The 24,586-nt window shown below is 38.6% G+C and overlaps 1 protein-coding gene and 3 long non-coding RNA genes across 5 annotated transcripts; 3 read left to right on the forward strand and 1 right to left on the reverse strand.

Moving 5' to 3' along the window:
• Positions 1-3,184: 3,184 nt before the first annotated feature.
• On the reverse strand, positions 3,185-7,289 carry LOC133721899 (leucine aminopeptidase 2, chloroplastic-like). 2 transcript variants are annotated; one of them, XM_062148669.1, is made up of 9 exons: positions 6,883-7,287; positions 6,386-6,812; positions 5,748-6,022; positions 5,374-5,500; positions 5,150-5,245; positions 4,442-4,561; positions 4,231-4,323; positions 3,496-3,627; positions 3,185-3,401 (listed from the first exon to the last, which is right to left on the reverse strand). In XM_062148669.1, exons 2-8 carry the CDS (start codon positions 6,581-6,583, stop codon positions 3,496-3,498), a joined length of 1,041 nt encoding a protein of 346 aa, XP_062004653.1. In that variant the 5' UTR covers positions 6,584-6,812; positions 6,883-7,287; the 3' UTR covers positions 3,185-3,401. The 2 variants fall into 2 exon arrangements, with proteins under 2 accessions (XP_062004653.1, XP_062004654.1); XM_062148670.1 differs by lacking the exon at positions 3,185-3,401 and having other exon boundaries at positions 4,254-4,323; positions 6,386-7,289.
• Positions 7,290-12,341: 5,052 nt separating this feature from the next.
• LOC133723611 (uncharacterized) lies at positions 12,342-21,067 on the forward strand. Its single transcript, XR_009853148.1, has 4 exons — positions 12,342-12,925; positions 13,122-13,232; positions 13,595-13,771; positions 20,941-21,067. It is a non-coding gene; the product is annotated as an uncharacterized LOC133723611 (long non-coding RNA).
• A 6-nt stretch (positions 21,068-21,073) lies between these two features.
• Positions 21,074-22,584, forward strand: LOC133723612 (uncharacterized). The gene is made up of 3 exons (XR_009853149.1): positions 21,074-21,592; positions 21,692-21,767; positions 22,304-22,584. It is a non-coding gene; the product is annotated as an uncharacterized LOC133723612 (long non-coding RNA).
• A 1,262-nt stretch (positions 22,585-23,846) lies between these two features.
• Positions 23,847-24,348, forward strand: LOC133720706 (uncharacterized). Its single transcript, XR_009851965.1, has 3 exons — positions 23,847-23,918; positions 24,013-24,084; positions 24,286-24,348. It is a non-coding gene; the product is annotated as an uncharacterized LOC133720706 (long non-coding RNA).
• The last annotated feature ends 238 nt before the right edge of the window (positions 24,349-24,586 follow it).

Genomic DNA, 24,586 nt, shown 5'->3' on the forward strand with positions numbered 1-24,586 from the left:
GTTACTTGGTCAGTTACTTACTTGCTCAGGTACCTGATCAGTTACATGACCAGTGACTTGGTCAGTGACCTGATCAATTACTTGACCCGTAAAGCAAAAACCCTTAAAAAAAAAAATTTATGTTTGATTTGCAAAACCCTAAAACGATTTTTCATATTTGTGAGCCTATGCTCTGATACCAATTGTAAAACCATAGTTACATGCTCACAACATATGCACAACAATCATAAAGGGATCAAGGCTTACCTTTTGCAATTACTGTCATAGATTCCATCTTATGCCACTGCTTAACTCGATCACTGAATGTGGTCTTCTGTTACTTACCAACTTGCTTCTCAATGGACAGAACTTATGTAATAATCGTCGGTAGTAATCAGGGACCAATTCATCTGTATATATATGAGACTTAAACCTCAAGAAGCTTCCCATTAAAGCATTCCTTGTCGGTTTAGGTTTCACTATTAGATTCCTAATGTATCACAACTTGTAGCCTTTCTTGTAGACTAAGCAATGGATTACTATCCTTAATGAATTGATACACTACTTCATTAAGTCACTAGTATTGATTTACTGTTTGTATCCATGTTAAACTAGGATTGATATTAAGCTAATCATCAATTACTTTATGATGATATGTGTTATGTCCATATTTGATCTTACATTTGTGTGCTAGTAAGAATGAGGGTGGACTAGAGTTTCACGAGCATGTGCATTTTAATCAGGCTTTGCTTGGTAAGCAAGTTTGGAGACTTCTAGTTTTTCCGGATTCCTTGGTAGCGCGTATGTTGAAAGCTAAGTATTACCCGAAGTGTAGTCTACTGGAAGCAAGTTTGGGGTCTAATGCCTCGTTTCTCTGGAGATCTTTCATGTGGGAGAGAGAGTTATTGCTCAAGGGTTTAAGGTGGAGGGTGGGTAGTGGTGAGAGGATTAAGGTTTTTTGTGACCCTTGGGTGCCTGAGTTAAATGGGTTCAGAGTAACGTATAGTGATGGAGCCCCATTAACTTTGGTAGTGGCAGATTTGATCACGGAGAATGGGGTTTGGAATACTCAATTACTGGAGCAATTGTTTTGTGTACGTGAAAGGGAAGCTATCTTGAAGGTGCCATTGGTAAAGACAAGTAGGCCGGATTTGTGTATCTGGAGTTATTGTAAGAGCGGGAGGTACACGGTGAAAAGTGGGCATTGGTTGGCTAGGAAGGAGGAGAGGGAAGAGGTGAACGATGTGTTTCAGGCTCCTGTGCAGTTCTGGAAGCATCTGTGGAAGCTTAAAGTGCCTCCAAAGATGAAACATTTTTTGTGGAGATGTGCAATGAGATTTATACCAACCATGGAAGCGTTGCATTGGAAGAGGATTACTCAGACGGCAATTTGTTCTCGGTGTCAACAGTGTAAAACTAAATTACAAACAAGCTCACACAATTACATGTTCAACTCCACTATCTGAAGATCAAATCACATACCATTGACGTCCAAAGTTGAAGCCATCGTAGCAGCTGTAGAAACAAGGATGAAGGCGAGGTTGAAGTCTTCTGCTATTCACCAACTGTAGCTTCTGAATGGGCAGAACACAATGCTTGTAGACGGTGGTGATAACAGGGACCCTAACCTCTTATTTATACAAGTTCAAGTCCTACGAATCCTCCCATAAAGATTTTCCTTGAAGAGCAAGACTTGTATCTTAGATTCCTAATGCATCACAGTTTAGGACATTCTTGTAGTCCAAATAATGGATTCCTAATCCAATGCTAAATACACTATCACATTAGATATCTAGGTTGATTCTTTTCCAGATCCATGTTGTATTCAACTTGATGCGTTTAATGGTTTCCTAGTTACTCTAGGATAACTCGTGATGAGTCCACTTTTGTTCTAACAAACAGGAGATAGAAACGCATGTACACGCGACCTGGAGTTGTGGAGTTTGTGTTGCGGTGTTCGAAAGGGCGTCTTTCTTCTCTAAATTGTCATTGGGTCAGTTTCCTTCTTTTGTTTTGTTTTCTGATTATGCCATGAACACTCTGGAGGAAGAGGAGATTCAATTGCTTGTCTTTCTCCTGTGGTGGAATTGGCATGACCGGAATTCATTATATCATAAAGGAGCTGCGTTACCTGCTGAGGTGATTTTTGAAAATGGAGTTAGGCAGCTGAATGAATGGCGAGCTACTATGGAAAGACGGGAGGTGGATGAGAGAGGAGTTGTGGATGAAAGGGTAGACGTGCAAGGTAGTTTAATTGTGCATGGGCAAGACATGCATGATCAAAACATGCATGGCAGTGAAGGGGGTAGGTTGAATGTGCATGGAGGAGGTTTGAACTTGCATGGGCACTACTAGAATTATGGCCTCAGACATCGGCCAAAAACCGATGAGAAAAAGAATTCCGACCGATGTCTTAGTGGGTGATGAGAAAGGTCCGGAAAATCTAGACATCGGTTTTTAGCCGATGTCTGGTATCATTATATACATCGGTTCTTCATTATAAATCGATGTAAATATGTTTAAATGATGACAATTTTGTATGTTTATATATTGTTAAACCCTCATCTTTTTGCCTTTAATGCTTATAGAAATATAGATCCTACAGCCCAACTATGCATTTTAACATCGTTATTTATTTAAAAACGATGACTGATATTGTTTCACACATGAGTTCCCATGAACGTTTCTTGTTGTTCATGATTTAGACGCGTAATTTGCCTCATATCCCACGATTTCATATTCAATATACACAGTTTAATATTGTATGAACCGATCTATTTACTTACATTAACATCGGATTCTAGAGAAAAAACGATGTTAATTATCTTATACTACATCGATTCTGGTAAAACAACGATGTCTAATGCCTTGTAATATATCGAATCTCTAAAACAAACGATGTCCGTAGATTTTCGTAACATCGGTTTTCTTGTCTTCATCGATGGCAATACTTATATTGGACATCGATCTCTATCTAAAGCACGATATGCACTAGCTTGTGGCACATCGATTCCAGCATAATAATTCAATTTCCTGTGGTTAATATGACATCGATTTTGATTTTGAAACTGATGTATTTCTCTTAGTGGACATCAGTTTTTATAGTTATAACTGATTTAAACTTTATACATAGACATCACTTTGGAATGAGAGGATTGATGTCCACAAAATATGCAGTTGCTGCTATAAAATGCAATATCCACAGTTGACAAAAGTGATTTGAATATTGAGATATTTTGTCCAAAATCATCATCCTGGACAGTTCACAAAATAGGCAAAATAAAACTCCAATTAACCTACTAATTACATGGAATTTGTTCAAAGTGGTCACTTATTGCAATGTGACCTTCAGAACATTTGTTACAGTAATACCGGCAGATTTCCATCAACTTTTGCAGAGCCATCTTTCTAATAATAGGTATCTGTAAATGAAACAACTAATATTACCAACTTTTTCCAATATGATTGCAAACATAAATTATACAGATGGAAAATCTGTCAGTTTAGTTATCAAACCTAAACAGGGGATGTAACGTCATTGATAGGGTCAGAAAACTCTTCTACAAGTTCATCTGCAACCAGCCCATAAATGTTGTTGACATTTTGGCCTCTGGCTACAGCCCCCTCAAAAACAGATACCGTCTTATTCTGCAACAATCAAACAATTCAAAGTTCGATGGATGAAGTCATTCATTACTAACAAAGTAACATGTATAACATTAACTCCATCCTATCATAAATGGATAAATATCATAAGGATAGTAAACTAGTCATACATACATATATATTTAGAATCTATAATAACAATGAGATCAAGATCATGAGGGAAACAATTCAACGACAGATATTCACAATAACAATCTACCACTATATATTACGCCAGATAATTTCACATGTAACAAGTCAACAACAATTGTCATCTTCAAAATCATGTAAAATAACTTTTACAGGTCTTGAGAACTAGCCTCTTGGTATAACCTTGATTTGAAGTAGTTAAATCATTATACTGAACGCAACGCTCTCAACTAAACTAATGAGATATCTTCCAGAAAACAAGAAATTAGGTCTATATCCAAATACTAATAAAATAAATAAATAAAAAAATAAATAAAATTAAAAAAGTTTAATGCGATTCATGCATATAACCCAAAACACAACATCAAAATCTTACATTTAAAAAAGCAATTCAGAAACCATGGAGAGAGAGAGAGAGATACAAGGAGTGATAAGAAAGACAAATACTATACTTACTATTTTAAACTGAAGGTTTTTACCAATCCATTCAACAGAGGCAGCAAAGCCGTCCCGATCACCAAGTAAAGCTAGTGTCTCTAAAGCATCAATCTGTGACAACAAAATGACAGACGCATTGCACAACAGTTTAAGAATACAAACATTAAAAAGAAGATCGCAGTAGTACAAAAAGAAATAATTTAAAATAAGAATTTGTGATTTGTATTACCAAAGTTAGGGCATATCCACCGAGGCTATCTTCACCCCCACAAGAATGAGGCCTTAATTCATCAAGTGGGAAAGCATGGTCCATGTACCCATTAAATGCATGATAAAACATTTCCCTGACCTACAATGAAAAGTACACATTGCCAAGTTATTTAAGAACGATGTTGTAAGAAGAAAACAACAACTTTACAAGAAATACAAAACTATATTGATACGTAAGTAAATATAGATTAAAGCTACTTTGCTTAATGTACTTGCAGCCTACACTCCAAACTTCCTCATTCTCCAAAAGAGAGTTCCAAGAAGAAAAGTCTCCTAAAATCTCTATGTTTGACATTAAACACCAACACAACATGAACTCTGAGACAATACCATCTTGTTTCCATAACACCTAAAACTCTTTCCTTGGTGAGAGAGCTTAATCTATAGAGGGCTATAACCAACCAATAGTGAAATCTAAACTGTATAGAAAATCAGAAGTCTGATTTTGACATAAGATCCAGAACATGCGGAATCCCAGATGCATATACTAATGCATCTGCCAAAGTCAGTCTGCCTTCAGCATCTGTGTTATTGACCTGCAAGCAGGAATAGAAGCAAACAAAGAATTTTAGTTTACAAAAACATGGCTCCTCTGCTTGTAGTACTACTACTGTCAACCTATCATCAATAATATGATGTGCATTTCTGACCACCACAGAAACTGTACCTCAATGGTCTTTCCATTAGAAGCTGTGACAGTGTCCCCAGGTCTCATACCTGTTCCACTTATCATATTCTCACAAGCTGCGACAATGAAATGAACCTGCAAAACGAGACCCATTATTATCACTAATTTAATCTTGAAAATTGGAAAGTGAGGAAAAACATGTTGCAAGTAGGTCAGGTATGCACTTCCACCACAACACAAACACAAGAAAATTAATGATTCACCTCTACACCAGAAGGTTTGATTTGACCAATGGCTTTTGCTGCACCTAATACAGCTGCTGAACCTCCCATATCAACCTTCATAAGCTCAATTGAACAGCCAGGTCCTGTCTTGATGTTGTAGCCACCACTGATAACATAAAAGATAGGAAAATAAAGACCAAGTGCCAGAAAAATAATAGACAAATAAGAGAAGCATTGAACTTTTATTTAAAAAAATACCAACCACTTATAGGACTTCACAACATTTACAGGCATCTACTGTATACTAACAATGCTATTCTTCTATTCCAAGAGTTATGACTTATGAGGACTAGGGTCTAGGGTAAAAAATACATTGTTGTAAGTAATCTGTAATCACCTGTCAAAAGTCAGACCTGTCAAAAGCAGATTGTCCAAGCCCAAACAAGCCAACCCTCTTCGAGCCAAGACCAGGAAGCCTAATAACCGTAGACTGGCCAGACTTTCCTGTGAAGTCCTCCTTAGTCGAGACCTCAGCCAACACCCCACCCAAACAAGAATCCAGCTTCTTCAATATCGGATTTTCGAATTTCGAGTTCTGATCTTTCCTCAAGTCCTTCTCTGTAACACCAACCGCAAGCAGGTCCCCTTTCCATTCCGTTACATCAATCTCTTTCGTCGCGAAAGTGAGCTTCATAAATCACAATCAAATCAATACATCACACAACGAAATCCAGTTATAATCAAATCAAATCTCTCACATATTATGTATAGCTTCAATTCCACAAAAGTCAATCACATAAACACTAAAATCGAATCACCGCATCAAAATAGATCGATCCTTTACATATATAAAGCTCAAGATCAATCAAACAACTAATAAGAACAATCATGAACAGCTACAAAATAGTTCTAGATCAAAAGAGTTGAGTTAGCTACATATGCTGATTCAAGTTCACGTTTTTCACTAAACTACTCAAGAACATAAACTTAAATTTCCAGTCTTTTCTGGTTTTCATCAGTTAAAAAGAGTTGAGTTAGTAATACCACTGACCTGAACAGACCTGTCACCAAAAACAAGGCCATGAATTGAGCTCCAAACAAGAGCCACCACCAAGGTCGTCACGTCGCCGCTGATACCGGACCCCAATCGTCGTTGACCACGCATCACCCACCACCACAAACACAAAGCTCTCATGCCCAATTCCATGAAGAAGATCAACACCCGAGCCTGTATTCCCACCGTCTCCATCCCCAAACCCAGAGGGTCAACAACCCTACTGCCGGATCCGAATCCCCGACCGCCGCCACACACCTAGTCACCACCATCTTCCGCTCACCCAGTCTCCGTGCAGCCACCGTCATCAAATAAAAACCAAACATATCGAAATCCCAACGCCCCAGTCTCCGATCTCCATCCCAATCACCTCCGACAGCAACCTGTCCGGTCACACTAGACGCACACCGGCGAGGCCAGAGGCCTGCGCCAATCTACCAGTAAAAACAAGAAGCCCAAAACAGAAACCAAGCAAAAAGAGGTTGAGAACTGACCCAAGACGCGAACTCTCCGTCAGCAGAGAAGAGAAAGCATCCGAGTTGAATCGAAATTGCGCTCGGACAGAACGAAACTCGCACGAATGACCTCGCCATTGAATTGAAAGCATCTGAGTTGAATGACCTCGCACGAGAGAGGGAGAGGAACGACTGGAAAGAGCCAAATTGAAATACCCAAAAAGAATAAGCCCATAAGCCCTGGATCTAGATCAACACAGTGGCCACCAAGTGCTCAATTTGTTGAGTTAGATCGAGAACGGAGAGAAGGAGAAAAAGGATTGCGGTGGAGATCGAACAGAGTTAAGGGAAAAGACCAAATTCCAGAGCTTGTTCATCATAGAGAGAGAGTGAGAGTCCGGGGGGGTGGAAGAGTAGGGTTTGGAAGGAGTGAGAGTTAGTCATTACGGTTCGAAAGCTTCAGAGAGTGAAAAAAAATTCAAGTGTTGGAGGAATGGAGGGAATGAAAATTTAGTCCCCCCGCGTTTCTAAAATTTTTAACTTAGTCCCCGCAAAGTTTTCAAAATTTTTGAACAAGACTTTACACATCGGTTAATTTAACGACCGATGTTTATAATCACAATAGAAATCGATATTTCATAAACCGATGTTAGGATGTATTTTTTACATCGCGTGCAATTCCGACCAATTTAATAGTGGTGATGTCTGATGGCATAATTCTAGTAGTGGGGAGGGGGTTGAGTGTGAATGGAGTGGGGCCGAATATGCATGGGTGGGATTGAACTTGCATGGGAGGGGGTTGTGTAGGTACAAGTTTTGATCAACTTGGTGTGTTGGCATTCCATACAAAACGGGAAAATATCTTTGCAGCTTAATGGGTTTAATATGTTTTATTTATTTGAAGATATTTTTCTGTGTGAAAAAGGGTGTAATTGATTTCCTAAATATTTTAGGATTTGATCTCCTTAATTGTTTATATTTTGTTCACACAAAAAGATTTGTTTTTCCTTGTAGAAGGGGATTAGGGTAAAAAGGCTGTTTTGATTGCTTTGGTGTGTGCAGTAGCTATTCATATAGCTTGGAACAACAAACGGCTAGGAGAGAGGCTTTTGGGAACGCAAGAATATTGGTAGAGTACGTCTTGCTTGTTTGCTTGAGATTGAGTTTTCACAAAGAAGTCAAAACACTTGGTCCATGTATAAGTGTTGTTGATCATGTTTTCATATGCATAAAACTCCCTTGAGATCAGGAGAGAGATTGTGAAGAAAGAAGAGCAAGATTTGGTGATTGTTCAAGTGAAGGAGTTCAAGAAGGAAGACAAACTTTGTGGTAGATTTTGTCTAATCATTGTATCCGAGCTAGTGTTATTCAAGTCTGTAAAAGAACATATCCTTCATAATAAGATCATTCTTATTTTGGGCTCTCAAGAGTAAGAGCCCCGCAGTGTTTTTAATCTTATATTCGAGGTTTTCACTGCGTAACCAAAATCTGGTGTTCTGTTTATTATTTTTGGTTTCTGCTCCCCAGTAAGGATTGATCAGTGCACTGCAATCCCCATTTTCCAGAAAATCATATTTTGTCCTTGTATTTTCACTTGGCATCAGAGCAGGTTCTAAAGTTTTTTTTAGTTGATCCATGGTCAAGGATGGAACGTGAACGTGACAGAGCCTCTAGTTCTATAAATTGCCCCGCCTTTGTTTGATGGTGAAGACTATTCACAATGGAAGATTATGATGAGGGCTTTTCTCTACTCTCAAGACGAAAACATGTGGAATATAGTTGAGAATGGATGGGAACACCCAACCAAGGCAGAAGAATCAAAGAAAGTAGAAGGGTCATCTGCAAGAGTTCTTAAGCCTAGGAAGGAATGGACAGAAGAGGAGGTTCAGAATAGAAGTTGTGACTTCAAGGCACGGAATTCCTTATACACAGCTTTATCCAAGAAGGAGAGGGTGAGAATCAGCCATTGTGACACGGCTAAACAAGCATGGGATCTTCTTCAGGTCACTTATGAAGGAAATAAAAAGGTTAGAGGTCAGAAGCTTCAGAGACTTGTCTTGGAATTTGAGAATATGCAAATGGGGGAGGATGAATCAATAGATGACTTTCATGCTCGTCTTATGTACGTGACAAGTCAGTGTCACAGTCTTGGTGATCCTTTTGAAGATCATCGGATTGTCAAGAAAATTCTTAGGTCTCTTTCATCAAAGTTTCAATCCAAACAGACAGCTATAGAGGAGACTCAAGACCTGGACACCTATTCTCTTGACGAACTGATAGGTAATCTCAAAACCTTGTAGATGAGGATCATGCCCGAGAAAAAGGTAAAAATTAAATATTGCTTTCTATTCTGTTAAAACGAAAGATTATATTGTCGCTGATTCTGTGGATTTAGCTTTGTTGACAAAAGACTTCAAAAAAATTTTAAAAAACAAAAACTTTTCTAGAAACTCATCGAAAAATTTTCCTAACAAACCTAAATGCTTTGAGTGTGGTGGAATTGGACATCTTGCTGCAGATTGTGGCAACAAGAAATATAATTCATGTGGTAACAAGGCTTTAAAATCCACATGGAGTGATAGTGATGAAGGCTCTCAATCTGAGAATGAAGAGGTAAATCTTGCTCTTACTTCCTCTCTTAATATTGATTTTTCTGATGGTTCTGACTTGGAAGATGATACTCTTGATGAAGAAACAAATGAAAAGTGTAAGCAATTGTATAATGCTTCCAAAATTGTTCTTCGAAAAAATAACAAAGTTGAAGAAGAAATTGAATCTTTAAGAGTGGAAAAGATGAAAATTGAGCAAAAATTTGATACATCTTTAAAAGAATGGGAAGAAGAACGTACTGACCTTGTTGATAAGATTAAAGTTTTGTAGGGTGAGGTCGAATCTCAAAATTGGGACAAGGAGCAGGATGAGCTTATAAACAAAATAAAAATTTTGCAAGTTGAAGTAAAGGCTCAGTTTACGCTAAATGTTTCACTAACTCTTGAAAATGAGAAATTGCAGGATGAACTACTCAAAGTCAAGGAAAGCTTCAACAAGTTCTCTATTGGGTCTGAAAAGGTCTCCAAGATGATGGGCTTTGGTAGAACTCATGGCAACAAAGATGGGTTAGGTTATGAAGGTGAGTCTTGCAAGCCTTTAACCTTTGTTAAAGGTGTGGAATGTGAAAGTTCATTGGATCAGTCACAAGCTTCAAATAACAATGATTCTGGTCCCAAGTTGCCCAAAAGATCAGAGGCAAATTTAGCCCTTCAAACCCATCAAAAAGGTGCTTAGGTAAGTTCTGACAGTCACAAGTCTGTGCATCAGCTCAGGTACGTTCATAACTCTAAAAGCTTTATTCCCACTTGTCATTATTGCGGAAAATTGGGACACATACGTCCTAGGTGCAATATGCTTCGCAGGGTTACTCAAAATTTCAGGAAAACATTGGGAATTAACTCACCTGCCTCGCTGCAAGCTGAGTTGAAAGAGGGTCTGAATCTGATCGCCAGGATTGCAAAGTTGGGTCAAAACCAGGCCTTTCCATTCACTCAGGCCCATCCTTACCACCTCTAATCCAGCCCAACAAACCCAATAGCTCTTCTCTCATGAATTTGGTTTGTGCTTGCAGTGGAAGCTCTGAAAGAAATAGCTACACAAATAGGAAAGAAAGATTGGAACTTTAGTGTCGACATTGCAACAATGACACGAGCTGGGCCACCCCAATATCTGCTGCCAGGCCTCTGTTCAACAACATTGTCACCTGCAACTACTCCTTCTCCGATGGTGCATGCCACGTCACCAACATGTATGTCACTTCTAAAAGCTTGTTCACTTGGTTTTCTTATGCACGCTAACTGTTTGTGGAATTGTCAAACTGGATTTTGATTGTTTCCATGGATTTGGTGTAAAAGCTCCATCTTTGTCCAAGTGAGTTTTAATTGTTTCTATGGATATGGGATTATGGATGCTTAAAGTTCCTAAATTTGTTGATTGAGAATGGAGATGTATAATGTTTAGGATGATTGCTTTTGTCTACAAAGACTTGAACTTTGAGACTTTTTTGTAATGCAGCTTTCTTAAAGGGCAAGACCTTGCTGGTGTGCTTCCACCGTCTATTGCAAAGTTACCCTACCTGATAAATGTGTAAGGGAAACATTTTTAGTTGTGTCTTTTAAAATGTATCATCTGAGATGGTTTAAAAAGTGTCCACAAACGGCATAACTTGTTCTTGTTTGCAGCGATTTCACGAGGAACTACCTAAATAGCAGCATACCTCGAGAATGGGCATCAACGTAACTGCAATATCTGTAAGGAATTTTGTACTTCATGTTACTTGTTGTTCAATAATTAGTTTATATCGGTTGAACTATCAGATAGTACAATGCAGGTCCATTACTGTGAACAACTTATCAGGACCAATCCCAAGCTACCTGGGAAACATTACCACTCTGACTTATCGGTATGCTGGGGTTCTATATCTCTTGCCATTGCATTATTCACTGATAAACTTTTAAGTTATGTTTTTGGTCAACTATGATAGAGTGAATATTTTTCAGGAGCATAGAGAATAACATGTTCTCAGAACTGTTCCTCCTGAGCTTGGAAACTTGGTTAACTTGCAGAATCTGTAAGCTCTGTTTCTGCTTTTCACCATTTTTATTTTTATTTAATTCTTATCTTTGATATTTTATAACTTGACTAGCAAGTACCATTCAGTAAGTTGTTTAGTTTCTTTGTGTCTCCAGTATTCCAATTGCAAACAATCTCACAGGACACTACACCAAAAATGTTAACACACAACACTTTTTGCACAACGAAAAAAAAAAATGTGTTGTGTGATGAAGAAAAGTGAATCACACAACATGTTTAGTAAACTTACGTTGTATAAGGTGGTTAAAATTCTGAAGTTTTTGTTTAAAAGGTCATTGCACAACGGTTACAAGAATAATCTGTTGTGTGAATCAAAAAAAAAAATTGCGGCAGATTTCCCTCCTAGATGGACTCAAATTTTGCTCCAAATTATACCCTAGATGCCACTAAATTGTACAACAGTTTAGTTACTTGTGTTGTAGGAGTATACTTGCAAATCATCATACAATGGTTTTTAATGTGCTGTTGTGCAAGTGAGTGGCAGAATTTGGAGAAGTCTCCAAAATGACATTCATGCTTTCCCCCCCAAAACAAGCAAATTTGGCTTCAATGGTTTGTCATGCTTGCAACTTCCTACAACATAATGAACTATTTCTGTTGTGTGAATGAGAAATGCCTAGCTTAAGCGTCAAAACTGACATTTTGATTGCACAAGCGGGACATTTTCATCTTTTGTTTCCTCAGCTATGTAGCAATTCAGACAACGTAAATATATCTATATGTTGTCTGAGTAACTAAAAACAAAGAAAACAAAGCTATTGCTATTCTGAGGGCACATTTAAACAAAGTTAGTGCCTTAGCTGTTTTTCATTACCTCTCGATCTCTTCTCTCAAGACGCCCATACCCAACACTCACAGCTTGGCTCTCGCAAAATCTCTGTCCTCTTCATTGCTGAACTCTCACGTTCTACTCTCTCTCTCTCTCTCTCTTCAGATCGCTCCTCTCCGTCTCACTCTCAGTCTTCTCTTGCTCTCTTCTTCATCCAACTCTCTTCTTTACCCAGAAATCATAGTCTTCCTCTCTCTTTCATTCTGAAATCCCAAATAGGGAAACCCCAATCTCAGATTCCCCGAAATCAACCAAATCTCTATTGGTCTAACCCTCAATCTAAAACCCAAATTTCATTGACCTAACTCTCGTCTCCACAATTAGCCGGATTTACACCGCACAGCCATGGGCTAGGAACTTGATGAAGAACAAGCAGCGTCGCCGGTCATCCTCAGATGGCAAGATTTGGGCGAGTTGCCAGAAAACGAGCTGATTATTAAGGCTCCCGAAAAGGCGAGAACGGGCGGTGGAAGATGGTTTGCAGAAGATTGCTCAAGAACAGCGGTGAATCTAGGGTTTTGTAGAAGAATACCCGATATCCACTGCTAGTTCCAGGTGAACTGTCGGCGAGATTGCACAATTTCAAGAACTCCCACTGCTTATTTCTAGGTATGATTCTTTTACATGTTCTTCCTAGCGATAATTGGCAATTTTTGTTCTTTTTCTATTCCGTCAAATCTCTTGGTTTGATAAGCCTTACTGATCTACTTTTTGTTTTACGAATCTCATCGATATAGATCTGTCTATTCAATTTTCTATTCAATTTCTTCTGTCTTAATACCTGGGTCATATCTGGGAAAAACAGGGAGTATCAAGTCTTAAATCTATTGGAATTCACCAGCAAAAGGAAGCGTATGTCAGTAATTGTGCATGACAAAGATGGGCAATTATTACTTTTCTGCAAAGGTGCTGACAGGTTAGGCTCACATCTGGTCTTTAATTCCTTGGGGAATTGGTTTTGAATGCTGTAATGCTGTTATAAATTTCTTTAGGGTTCTTTTCTTTTCAGGCCAAATAATGTTGTATATTCAAGCAGTATGTTGCTAAGTGTTGAATGTTTTATTCGGGGTTTCCTTCTAGTTAAGTACATTATTTAGTATATTGGTTGAAAAGTAGTGAGGATACATTGCCAAAAAAAAAAACCAGGTAGTGAGGAGAGTCTTAAAACTCTAAATAGATCTCTAGCTTTGACAAAAAAGTTTGGATTCTGCTTATCTCATCCTCTCTCCCACAGTTAAATATATTATTTAGAGGCTTACAACTCTCATTGGTATCTAGATATAACAAACATTTCTTTGGACTCTGCAATAGTTCATCCCCTCTCTCAACCCCCCACCCCAAAGCATCCTAAACAGGGGGAGAGGAAAGCATGGATTTTTGATCTTTTTTTATCCTAAACAGGGGGAGAGGAAAGCATGAATTTGTGGCCTTAGCGAGTTTGGCAAGAGTTTATGTGTAAGTTTTCTGCTGCTGCTGCTATTGCTTTTGTCAGTTTTTGTGTGATTTGGTTTTTGATTGGATCTTTTGTTGTTGGTGGTTTTGAATTGGTATGGGCTTCTGCGTTTTCGGTGTTTTGTTTGTCTGCCGGTCTGGGTTGTTGATGATTGATTGGAGAGGTTTCATGACAGGACCCGCCCCGAATTTCACCCTGAAATCCGAGGTGGCCCTGCGGGGCCCACCTTAGAGATAACTCTACCGAGAACTGGTCGAGTCACCCCTAAAGTGGACTACCCAAAATAGTAACCCACAATAGATCAGAGCCAAACAAAGAAGTGCGGAAGCTATTCGTCAACTATGCCTCGATCCATGTACGCCCGACCTCAACTAATAGCGCCTGCAAACTGGGCATTAGAAACCGAAAGGCCCAGGGGAAAGTAGACGAAAAACGTTAGCGTGAGTGGACAAAAATAAACAATTTAAAAGAAAAAGGATTTCATACTTTCCCACATTTATTTCAATAAAAACCGATGCATGCAACAATTAGAAAAACACATTTAGCTTTAAATCCAAGGATTTCAAAACGATAAACCGACTAGCCTCGCTAGTCAAAACATTCGAAAATAATATATCGTAAAACTGAAATCTCGTTTCTCAAGAAGATAAGACCAGCCCCGCTGGCTACAGTGAAAATCGGACTAGCCCCGCTAGTCAAGCAACGATAAAATATGGGGAAGAAGTTTCACCATACGAAAGAAGGGAGCCTCCCAGGCTCGGGTCGGAGTGTCCCACACTCTGGAGCATCCCATGCTCTGCTCTTACTCACCCACAAACACATAGTAAGCAGGGAGGAGTACTAATAGGCTAGCTAGCAATAAATATGACGACCCAGGTATGGCGGGTAAAAACTAATAAAATCCAATAAATCCTTAAGGCTTCCCCATGTCCCACGAATAAAGAAAAACGCGGGTACGATTCCCAACCGTACCCGGAAATTCTCGTAAAACGTCGTATAAATCGACAGCGTGTCCCACACGCTAAGAAAATAATTAGATCAGTTATAAATCGCAGTTCCGAAACAAAACTGAATCCAGAATCATCAATGAGGCATTCCCAATGCCAAAACCGTAAATCGATAAATAAATAAGAAATAACTGCATCGAAATCCCATTTCGAAAAGCTTTCCAGAAATCTCAAAACAACGAATAGAAATATAATTAATTCCGGAAATCACCTCGGAAAAATAATTCGTCGAAATTCAACATCAATTATAAATTCGAATCCGAGCATAAAAAATTAATAACCGAAATTCACAACCGGTATAAATCATAATTACTTCATGAAAATCATTATTGAAAGCAAATCCACGAGATAAATCGAAATCAAATTCCAAAATCAACTCATATGCTCGGAAAATAATATGTTAATTAAATAAAGCATACTTTAATAAATAAATGCATGCATCACTTATTTGAAAACAAAAGTCCACTCACAGTACTAATGGGCGACCACGCAAACGAGTTCCTTCGTCAAGCGGTAGGTCAATATATCGTCCTGTACACAAGTACACTTCCATAAACGACAATTCGAATAAAATAAATACGAACCTAAACGAAACCCGAAAATCTCTATCTCCAATACTTCTCAAATTCCACCCAAATCTCTTCCACAACACCAATTCCTCAATCTACATATTCCACAATGAAAACGAAGGAAATCCAACGGCCGGATTTCCCACAATTCCATCACAAAACTTCAAACTTCGGAAATTCACAAATAATTCCATACCCCTCCAAAATTCACCAAACTTCACATACAAGCTCTACTCAAATTATAGGATTTAATGGGCTAAAAATTGGAATTAAATGTCAGCCCTACGCGCCACCACGCGCCACCCACAGTGGCGGCGAGTGGGGCCCACGGGCCGGCGGCTACCACCTCCGATGGCCACCAAATTTTGGCAGCACCACCTACTCAACAAGCCTAATCTCTTTCTCAACTACAACGTAATCCAATTTTACCTCGAAGTGGTCGAATCAAGCCGGTGAAGAAAAGCCCGAAACTTCAAGAACCCTAGAAATGAAAAATTGTCAATTCGACATCTACACTGTAAATTGAAATGAAAGACCTTAGGGGAAATGATCTATGTCAAAAACCGAACCTTCGACGCCAATTTGGTGGCCGGAGACGGCCGGAATCGCCGGAAATCGACGAAAGTTCCGATCGGCTACAGTAAACTTCACGGCTCCAGATCGAGCTCCTCCGGCCGAGTTACCGAAAAATACCACCGCAGGCGTGACAAGGAGGAGGAGGCGAGCCTGCCGGTGCCCGGATTCCGTCGTGGGTCGGCCGGAAAAGGAAGAACTCGGAGGAAGAAGAAACCGACCGAAGAGGAAGAAAGAGTCGGGGGAGAGGAGAGAGAGAAAAAGCTGGGGTAGGTTTTCCAAAAATGGAAACTTACCACAGTAACTCGCTATTTATAGAAAGTTACCATAAACAGTAACCATGAACAGTAACTTTAATCTTTCGCTTATAACTTTCGCATACTAACTCCAATTTTTACGTACTACATATGCACGCGCTCGGTTTAACGTCCTCTACAACTTTCATGAAGGACAATTTCTCAAATTTTGACCCGAATAAAAAGTCAACTTTTAGAGCCACTAAAAGTATCGAAACAAAGTAAAAAGTGAGAGTAAGTGTCGTTTACCGTCCGAATGACTAGTAAACGGGTAAATTGAGATACGGGACGTTACAATCTCCCCTCCTTATAAAAATTTCGCCCTCGAAATTAACACGGACAAGTAACAACTTTGCACGTCCCCAAATGTCACTTACATAGCTGATCACGTCATGTAACACATCTTCCGAAACTCGTTTCAACGTCAGAACAAATATCTCAATAGCTTAACCATTACCACCAGTAACGACACCAAGATAGTAAGACCACTCAATTCCTCCAAAGCAATCCTCTACACGTATTACACTCAAACAACAACCAGTTTTCCCGGACGACAAAACACCACTCACCAGGTTTTCCTTTGACGGTATCCATGATGGAGAACAAATTGCACTCGTCCAATATCTTGAATCAAACCACACACAACACATGGATCTGAAAGTGGTCCCACCACGTAACGATCCAATTTCTCGAATTAATCACCACTAGAATACTCCACCACTATCAGTGACCAGAGTCACTTGAAAACACGACATCTAGCCAAAAAAATTCAGAATATTTATTCAATTTCCCTCTATAAATGGTTTCCAACACTGAGGTTCCCAAAGAATCACCAAAAACTTCCAATAATATTTCAAATGCTACTTAACAACCAATCACAACACAAAACACGTTTCCCGAAACTTAGTTCAAAGTCAAAACCACCATTAATTCCATTCCCACCAACGATCCTGATTCCGAAACAATTATATCATCCAGAGGCAGCCCAAAGCTATTGTCACTCGTCTCAGACACTCAAACACAAACTTGAACTCTGGTTTCCGCACCACAATCCATGCCCCAAAAAAATTGTTGGCAACAAGGAAAAGACAACCACAACATTTTCCTCGAATCACATTTCGTAGCACAACTCGAAACTCTAGAGTAGTTTTACTCTACCATCACCAGGGATAGACGCAAGACAGTTAACCAATCGAATACGCAAAGAAAACCCTAGGAGGTCGGCGTACAAGAGGCATAGCACCAGAAGAAAACCAACTAGCTTTGTACCTTACACACTTGATGAATACCACAGCACCGAAGAGTACACGATGGGGAACCGCTGCAGTCGGGCCATCACTCGAGAGGTACTGGGCAACACCAAGCATATAAGGTAACAGAATAGAAACGAGTCTACAGAACCTAACAACCTAATGCTCTGATACCAAATTGACAGGACCCGCCCCGAATTTCACCCTGAAATCCGAGGTGGCCCTGCGGGGCCCACCTTAGAGATAACTCTACCGAGAACTGGTCGAGTCACCCCTAAAGTGGACTACCCAAAATAGTAACCCACAATAGATCAGAGCCAAACAAAGAAGTGCGGAAGCTATTCGTCAACTATGCCTCGATCCATGTACGCCCGACCTCAACTAATAGCGCCTGCAAACTGGGCATTAGAAACCGAAAGGCCCAGGGGAAAGTAGACGAAAAACGTTAGCGTGAGTGGACAAAAATAAACAATTTAAAAGAAAAAGGATTTCATACTTTCCCACATTTATTTCAATAAAAACCGATGCATGCAACAATTAGAAAAACACATTTAGCTTTAAATCCAAGGATTTCAAAACGATAAACCGACTAGCCTCGCTAGTCAAAACATTCGAAAATAATATATCGTAAAACTGAAATCTCGTTTCTCAAGAAGATAAGACCAGCCCCGCTGGCTACAGTGAAAATCGGACTAGCCCCGCTAGTCAAGCAACGATAAAATATGGGGAAGAAGTTTCACCATACGAAAGAAGGGAGCCTCCCAGGCTCGGGTCGGAGTGTCCCACACTCTGGAGCATCCCATGCTCTGCTCTTACTCACCCACAAACACATAGTAAGCAGGGAGGAGTACTAATAGGCTAGCTAGCAATAAATATGACGACCCAGGTATGGCGGGTAAAAACTAATAAAATCCAATAAATCCTTAAGGCTTCCCCATGTCCCACGAATAAAGAAAAACGCGGGTACGATTCCCAACCGTACCCGGAAATTCTCGTAAAACGTCGTATAAATCGACAGCGTGTCCCACACGCTAAGAAAATAATTAGATCAGTTATAAATCGCAGTTCCGAAACAAAACTGAATCCAGAATCATCAATGAGGCATTCCCAATGCCAAAACCGTAAATCGATAAATAAATAAGAAATAACTGCATCGAAATCCCATTTCGAAAAGCTTTCCAGAAATCTCAAAACAACGAATAGAAATATAATTAATTCCGGAAATCACCTCGGAAAAATAATTCGTCGAAATTCAACATCAATTATAAATTCGAATCCGAGCATAAAAAATTAATAACCGAAATTCACAACCGGTATAAATCATAATTACTTCATGAAAATCATTATTGAAAGCAAATCCACGAGATAAATCGAAATCAAATTCCAAAATCAACTCATATGCTCGGAAAATAATATGTTAATTAAATAAAGCATACTTTAATAAATAAATGCATGCATCACTTATTTGAAAACAAAAGTCCACTCACAGTACTAATGGGCGACCACGCAAACGAGTTCCTTCGTCAAGCGGTAGGTCAATATATCGTCCTGTACACAAGTACACTTCCATAAACGACAATTCGAATAAAATAAATACGAACCTAAACGAAACCCGAAAATCTCTATCTCCAATACTTCTCAAATTCCACCCAAATCTCTTCCACAACACCAATTCCTCAATCTACATATTCCACAATGAAAACGAAGGAAATCCAACGGCCGGATTTCCCACAATTCCATCACAAAACTTCAAACTTCGGAAATTCACAAATAATTCCATACCCCTCCAAAATTCACCAAACTTCACATACAAGCTCTACTCAAATTATAGGATTTAATGGGCTAAAAATTGGAATTAAATGTCAGCCCTACGCGCCACCACGCGCCACCCACAGTGGCGGCGAGTGGGGCCCACGGGCCGGCGGCTACCACCTCCGATGGCCACCAAATTTTGGCAGCACCACCTACTCAACAAGCCTAATCTCTTTCTCAACTACAACGTAATCCAATTTTACCTCGAAGTGGTCGAATCAAGCCGGTGAAGAAAAGCCCGAAACTTCAAGAACCCTAGAAATGAAAAATTGTCAATTCGACATCTACACTGTAAATTGAAATGAAAGACCTTAGGGGAAATGATCTATGTCAAAAACCGAACCTTCGACGCCAATTTGGTGGCCGGAGACGGCCGGAATCGCCGGAAATCGACGAAAGTTCCGATCGGCTACAGTAAACTTCACGGCTCCAGATCGAGCTCCTCCGGCCGAGTTACCGAAAAATACCACCGCAGGCGTGACAAGGAGGAGGAGGCGAGCCTGCCGGTGCCCGGATTCCGTCGTGGGTCGGCCGGAAAAGGAAGAACTCGGAGGAAGAAGAAACCGACCGAAGAGGAAGAAAGAGTCGGGGGAGAGGAGAGAGAGAAAAAGCTGGGGTAGGTTTTCCAAAAATGGAAACTTACCACAGTAACTCGCTATTTATAGAAAGTTACCATAAACAGTAACCATGAACAGTAACTTTAATCTTTCGCTTATAACTTTCGCATACTAACTCCAATTTTTACGTACTACATATGCACGCGCTCGGTTTAACGTCCTCTACAACTTTCATGAAGGACAATTTCTCAAATTTTGACCCGAATAAAAAGTCAACTTTTAGAGCCACTAAAAGTATCGAAACAAAGTAAAAAGTGAGAGTAAGTGTCGTTTACCGTCCGAATGACTAGTAAACGGGTAAATTGAGATACGGGACGTTACATTTCAAGTTATGATTGTTTGTACTTTTATTCGAGAATATTGTTGTTAACTAAATCAAACATGAGCCGTCATCTAATTAAAAGTTTGACATTGGTTAAAGGCTTAGACAGCAGAGAATCAATGCCAATTGATGTTAACCAATCTCATTGAGTAATCTAAGTTTCAAGCTTTAGATATTAGTATCAATAGCAAAAATGTGTCCTTTGAGGGGTACTTCTTCAGTTTAATATTTTAATACATTGTTTCATGGCATTTAAATCTGTATAAAGAATATCTGGGATATTATGAGACTACCATTCAGGGGGGTCGGAAAGTTGTTTTTGACCCTGGATGGATAAGGATTGGCAAAAGAGTTGGCTGCGTGTTTGTGGATGGGTAGAGAAGGAAAAGAAGAAGAATAGAGACGGGAAGACTCTGTTGAAAAGTGAATGGGTGGAAAATGTTTGCAAGAATGTTTTGTTGTTATGTTGGGAAATTGTTTTTCCCAATTTTGTTGTTTGTTGCTGTTTTTTTGATGTTGCGTTGCGGTTTGTGGAGACATGTATAATATCTGTCAGTTCTTGCTTTGTCGTTCTTTCTGTTTCGGTGGGCAATATATGTTCTTGCTTTGTTTGTCTGAAGAAAAAAGTTTGAGAGGATCAATAAATTTTGTTTAATTTGTGCGCTTTTTGCAGCAACTCCCAGACTGATATATCAAGTCTCATTTTCTCTATATTGGTTTTGCAGGTGAGACTTACTCTTGAAAAGCCTAAACCTAAAATGAGACTCTTTGAAGGTCTGGTATTGATTCTATTCTCCCTCTGTTCACTAAATTTTTGTCTTCCCATATTTTTCTTCCAAAATTTTACTTGGATTAGCTGATTTCTTTTTATTTATCATATGCACACAGTAGTATCATGCTCTATTTTTACCTGTGTTTCGTAGGTTAATTCAGTCAATGGTTTTAGTGATACATGAGTTGTGATAAAAGCTGTGTAAAATGGATTTCAACCAAAAAACTATTCACTTACTATATAACTATATTTTATTCTGCAGCTGTATTACCTTAAGCTTAACACAGAGTGGCAGTGGTGTGGTTTCTTTGCTGTTGGTTTTCTTGCAATTAAATTAGGTGAATAGACTATTTGTTATCTAAGTTTAAGAAAATAAAATTCATTACTTTCTTTGATTTGTAATGTGAATAAACAAGTCCAGTTTAATAGATGCTTAATAGATGCCAACAAATGAGTTATATTGTATCTACTCATTCATCGTTGTTTCCCCTTCTTCTTTTTTTATGCCTCTTTCTCTATTAAAAATTTCATTAATTATTTTATATGTACTTCGAACTTGAAGACTGTCTGTACTCAACAAGTTGGGGAGACATTTGTGCTCTGAGGTAAATATAATTAGTAACTATTTCAATGCACTCAGTTTATTAACACGATGACCATGTTAACTGAAATAATTTTAGCATGATAAATTTGCATATTAACAGAAATACTGAGAGCGAAGTAGAGATCCATAGCAAGATTTGGATAAGGTTTGGGAGGGATCTTTCAGCAAAAGAAGAGGTGTGGGTTACTATTGATTTTTATGGATGTTGTATGCTTAGTTGATTGAATATATATATATATATCCAAGCATTTTACAATCAGTCTTAGTCAATTGTTTTGCTCCTACAACAGTTCCTATTATAATTAAGATTGTGCTTAGTCGCTTTGCTTTCTGTTTCTGAATTGCATACCAATTTGAACTGACTGTGTAATTGAAAAAAGTGAATGCTTTCGTTCGCATAATTGGTCGTTTAAGGTAATGGTTTGGTTTCTATTAGCTTGAATTTTGGGTGATAAAAGGATGGTACCGAATTCGCGCTCACTACTAGAATTTTTCTCATATACATCGGCCAGAAGATGATAATTAATTGAGCTGTGATTTTTGCTTGAGAGTTGTTCTGTTTCTAAATGCTATATCTGCCTTTATAATTTATGATATATAACTGCATGAATCATGATCATTTCATAATCGCAGTTTATGCAAAAGTCTTGCTGATTTTGTATGATTTCCTTGCCAAAGTATCTTCATTTTTTCTTTCATTGATGGCTTGCAGATCATGTTGTTCAAGTAAAGGACGGTGCATGTAGTTGATGTTGGATAAAGACAGGTGGGGAACTAGATTTGATTCCATGGCTAAACAAATCAAAATTTAACTCACCAATAATCGCTTCAACTTTATACGTTTGACACCATGGCTGCACAGACTAAGTTCCGGGAATAGTGGGAAGACGAGTTTGTATCAATATGTTGGCTGTAGAAACCAAGTTCCTGCACACACTATATGTGGCATGTTTAATTTGGAACAACGTAGTTGTATCAGCTTTTGATGTCCCAAGTAGATGTCCATGCATTTGAATACTTTTCTTCTATTAATGGTTGCTTGGATGATTGGGAAATGCGCCCTTTTAACATTTGAGATATATGGAATGGGTTTGATTACTCATTTGAGCATTTGCAATGTGTTTTCTTTCCAATTGATCAATGTTCATTAGGTAAAATGGAGCTATATATGCACAAAATATAGCAAATGAAAATGATCGTACAACAGTTTTATAGTGTGGCAATCCAACGTTGTCTGAATACAAAAATTGGGTCATTCACTCAATGCTCTCTTCACGTACCACACAATGGTTGTAAAAAAACTATGTCTTCTGATTTTACAATCAAACAACGATAAGAATTGAATTATGTTGTCCAAGACCAATTCACACAACAACCATAGTGTACAACTGAAGTGTGATGGTATATCAGACGACGGTGAAATGAAAAAAATATTGTCTGACAAGGGTTTCCAACAACAGCTTGGAAACAAGTTCTGTTGTATGAAAGATGCACGTCATGCTGCGCGGCAGGTGTGCTTGGCATTTGTCGAGAGATGACACAACGCTGATAACAAAAATATGTCGTGTGTTTTTATATCATACAACGGTGCACCACCCTTGTGCAAAATTTAATCAGACAACGCTCCGATACACAACGGTGAGCCTCCAACTCACACAACGAAAAAAACCCGTCATCTGTTTCGTTTTTTGGTGTAGTGGGAGAATTGCCCGCGGCTCTTATGAATCGGACTAAGTTAACAGAACTGTAAGTAACCCTGAACATTTTCTGTATTTATAGTTACTATAACTTTTCATGTTATTATTATTTTTTTCCAACCCTTTCTTCTATGCAGGAGAATTAACACCAACAACTTCACTGGAAGAATGCCCGACTTTTTTCGAAGTTGGAATCAACTTCAGAAATTGTAAGTATTTGTCCTATCACATGATAATTGAGAACTAAGATATAGCAATGTAAGTGCTTTTTGCTAGTATAACTTAATTGATAAAAATGTAGAATTGGTGTAACCTCCATCCATATTGAATTCTTATTTTGACAGAGAGATCCAAGCTAGTGATCTACAAGGCCCCATTCCATCTAGCAAATCTATACTGAGTAATTTTACAGAACTGTGAGTTCCACGTCCAACTCTAAGTTGCATTAACACTACAAACCATAATCTAAATTTAACAATTTACTATAGCTTCATATAACAGGGAATATATTAATTTATATTTTTTATCTTACAATTATTTATGATGCAATTTTTGCAGAAGGATCAGCGACTTAAACGGAGGGGGTTCAGTATTTCCAAACTTGAGGAATATGATAAGCTTGCAAAGATTGTAAGTCTAAAAGATGTTGTATTTTTCTTTTCATCTACAGTTTAGACTAATCCATGCTTCTCTGCAACTGTTTTGATATGGAGTTATGTTGCAGAATGCTCAGGAGCTGTAACTTATCTGGACCTATTCCTTCTGATTTATCAGCAATGTCACAGTTGAAAACATTGTAATATGGCTATTCTTTTACTCTCTTTTTTTTCTTTTGCTTTTTGCATAGCCCACAACTAATTGATTTTCTTGATAGTAAGTTGACTGCTACTAACAGTTTATTTGTTCAGAGAACTTCCGGCTACTTCACTTAAGGTTCTTATAACACCTTCTTCTTTTTTTCTTTTTCTTTTCTACTTTTGTTGTCATTTTCTTGCAGAGATCTAAGCTTCAACAGATTGGAGGGGAGCATTCCTGATTTGGCAGATCTAACACCCTTGCAGAACTTGTAAGAAATTTAAACTTCATTAAGGTCACTAGCTAGCATACTACACGTACTAAATTACATCTCTAATGGGATCATAGATTGGATGTAGGAAAGAAGGAAGTGTAAGGTATATTAAATGTTGGCATCCATGTGTGCTATGTCTTAATGGAATGTGGTTATATGATTGCTTGCTGAATAGGTATCTAACAAGCAACTTGCTTACTGGATTTATTCCAGACTGGATCAAGAGCAG

This window comes from Rosa rugosa, chromosome 7 (assembly GCF_958449725.1).
Source record: "Rosa rugosa chromosome 7, drRosRugo1.1, whole genome shotgun sequence".
Taxonomy (NCBI): domain Eukaryota; kingdom Viridiplantae; phylum Streptophyta; class Magnoliopsida; order Rosales; family Rosaceae; genus Rosa; species Rosa rugosa.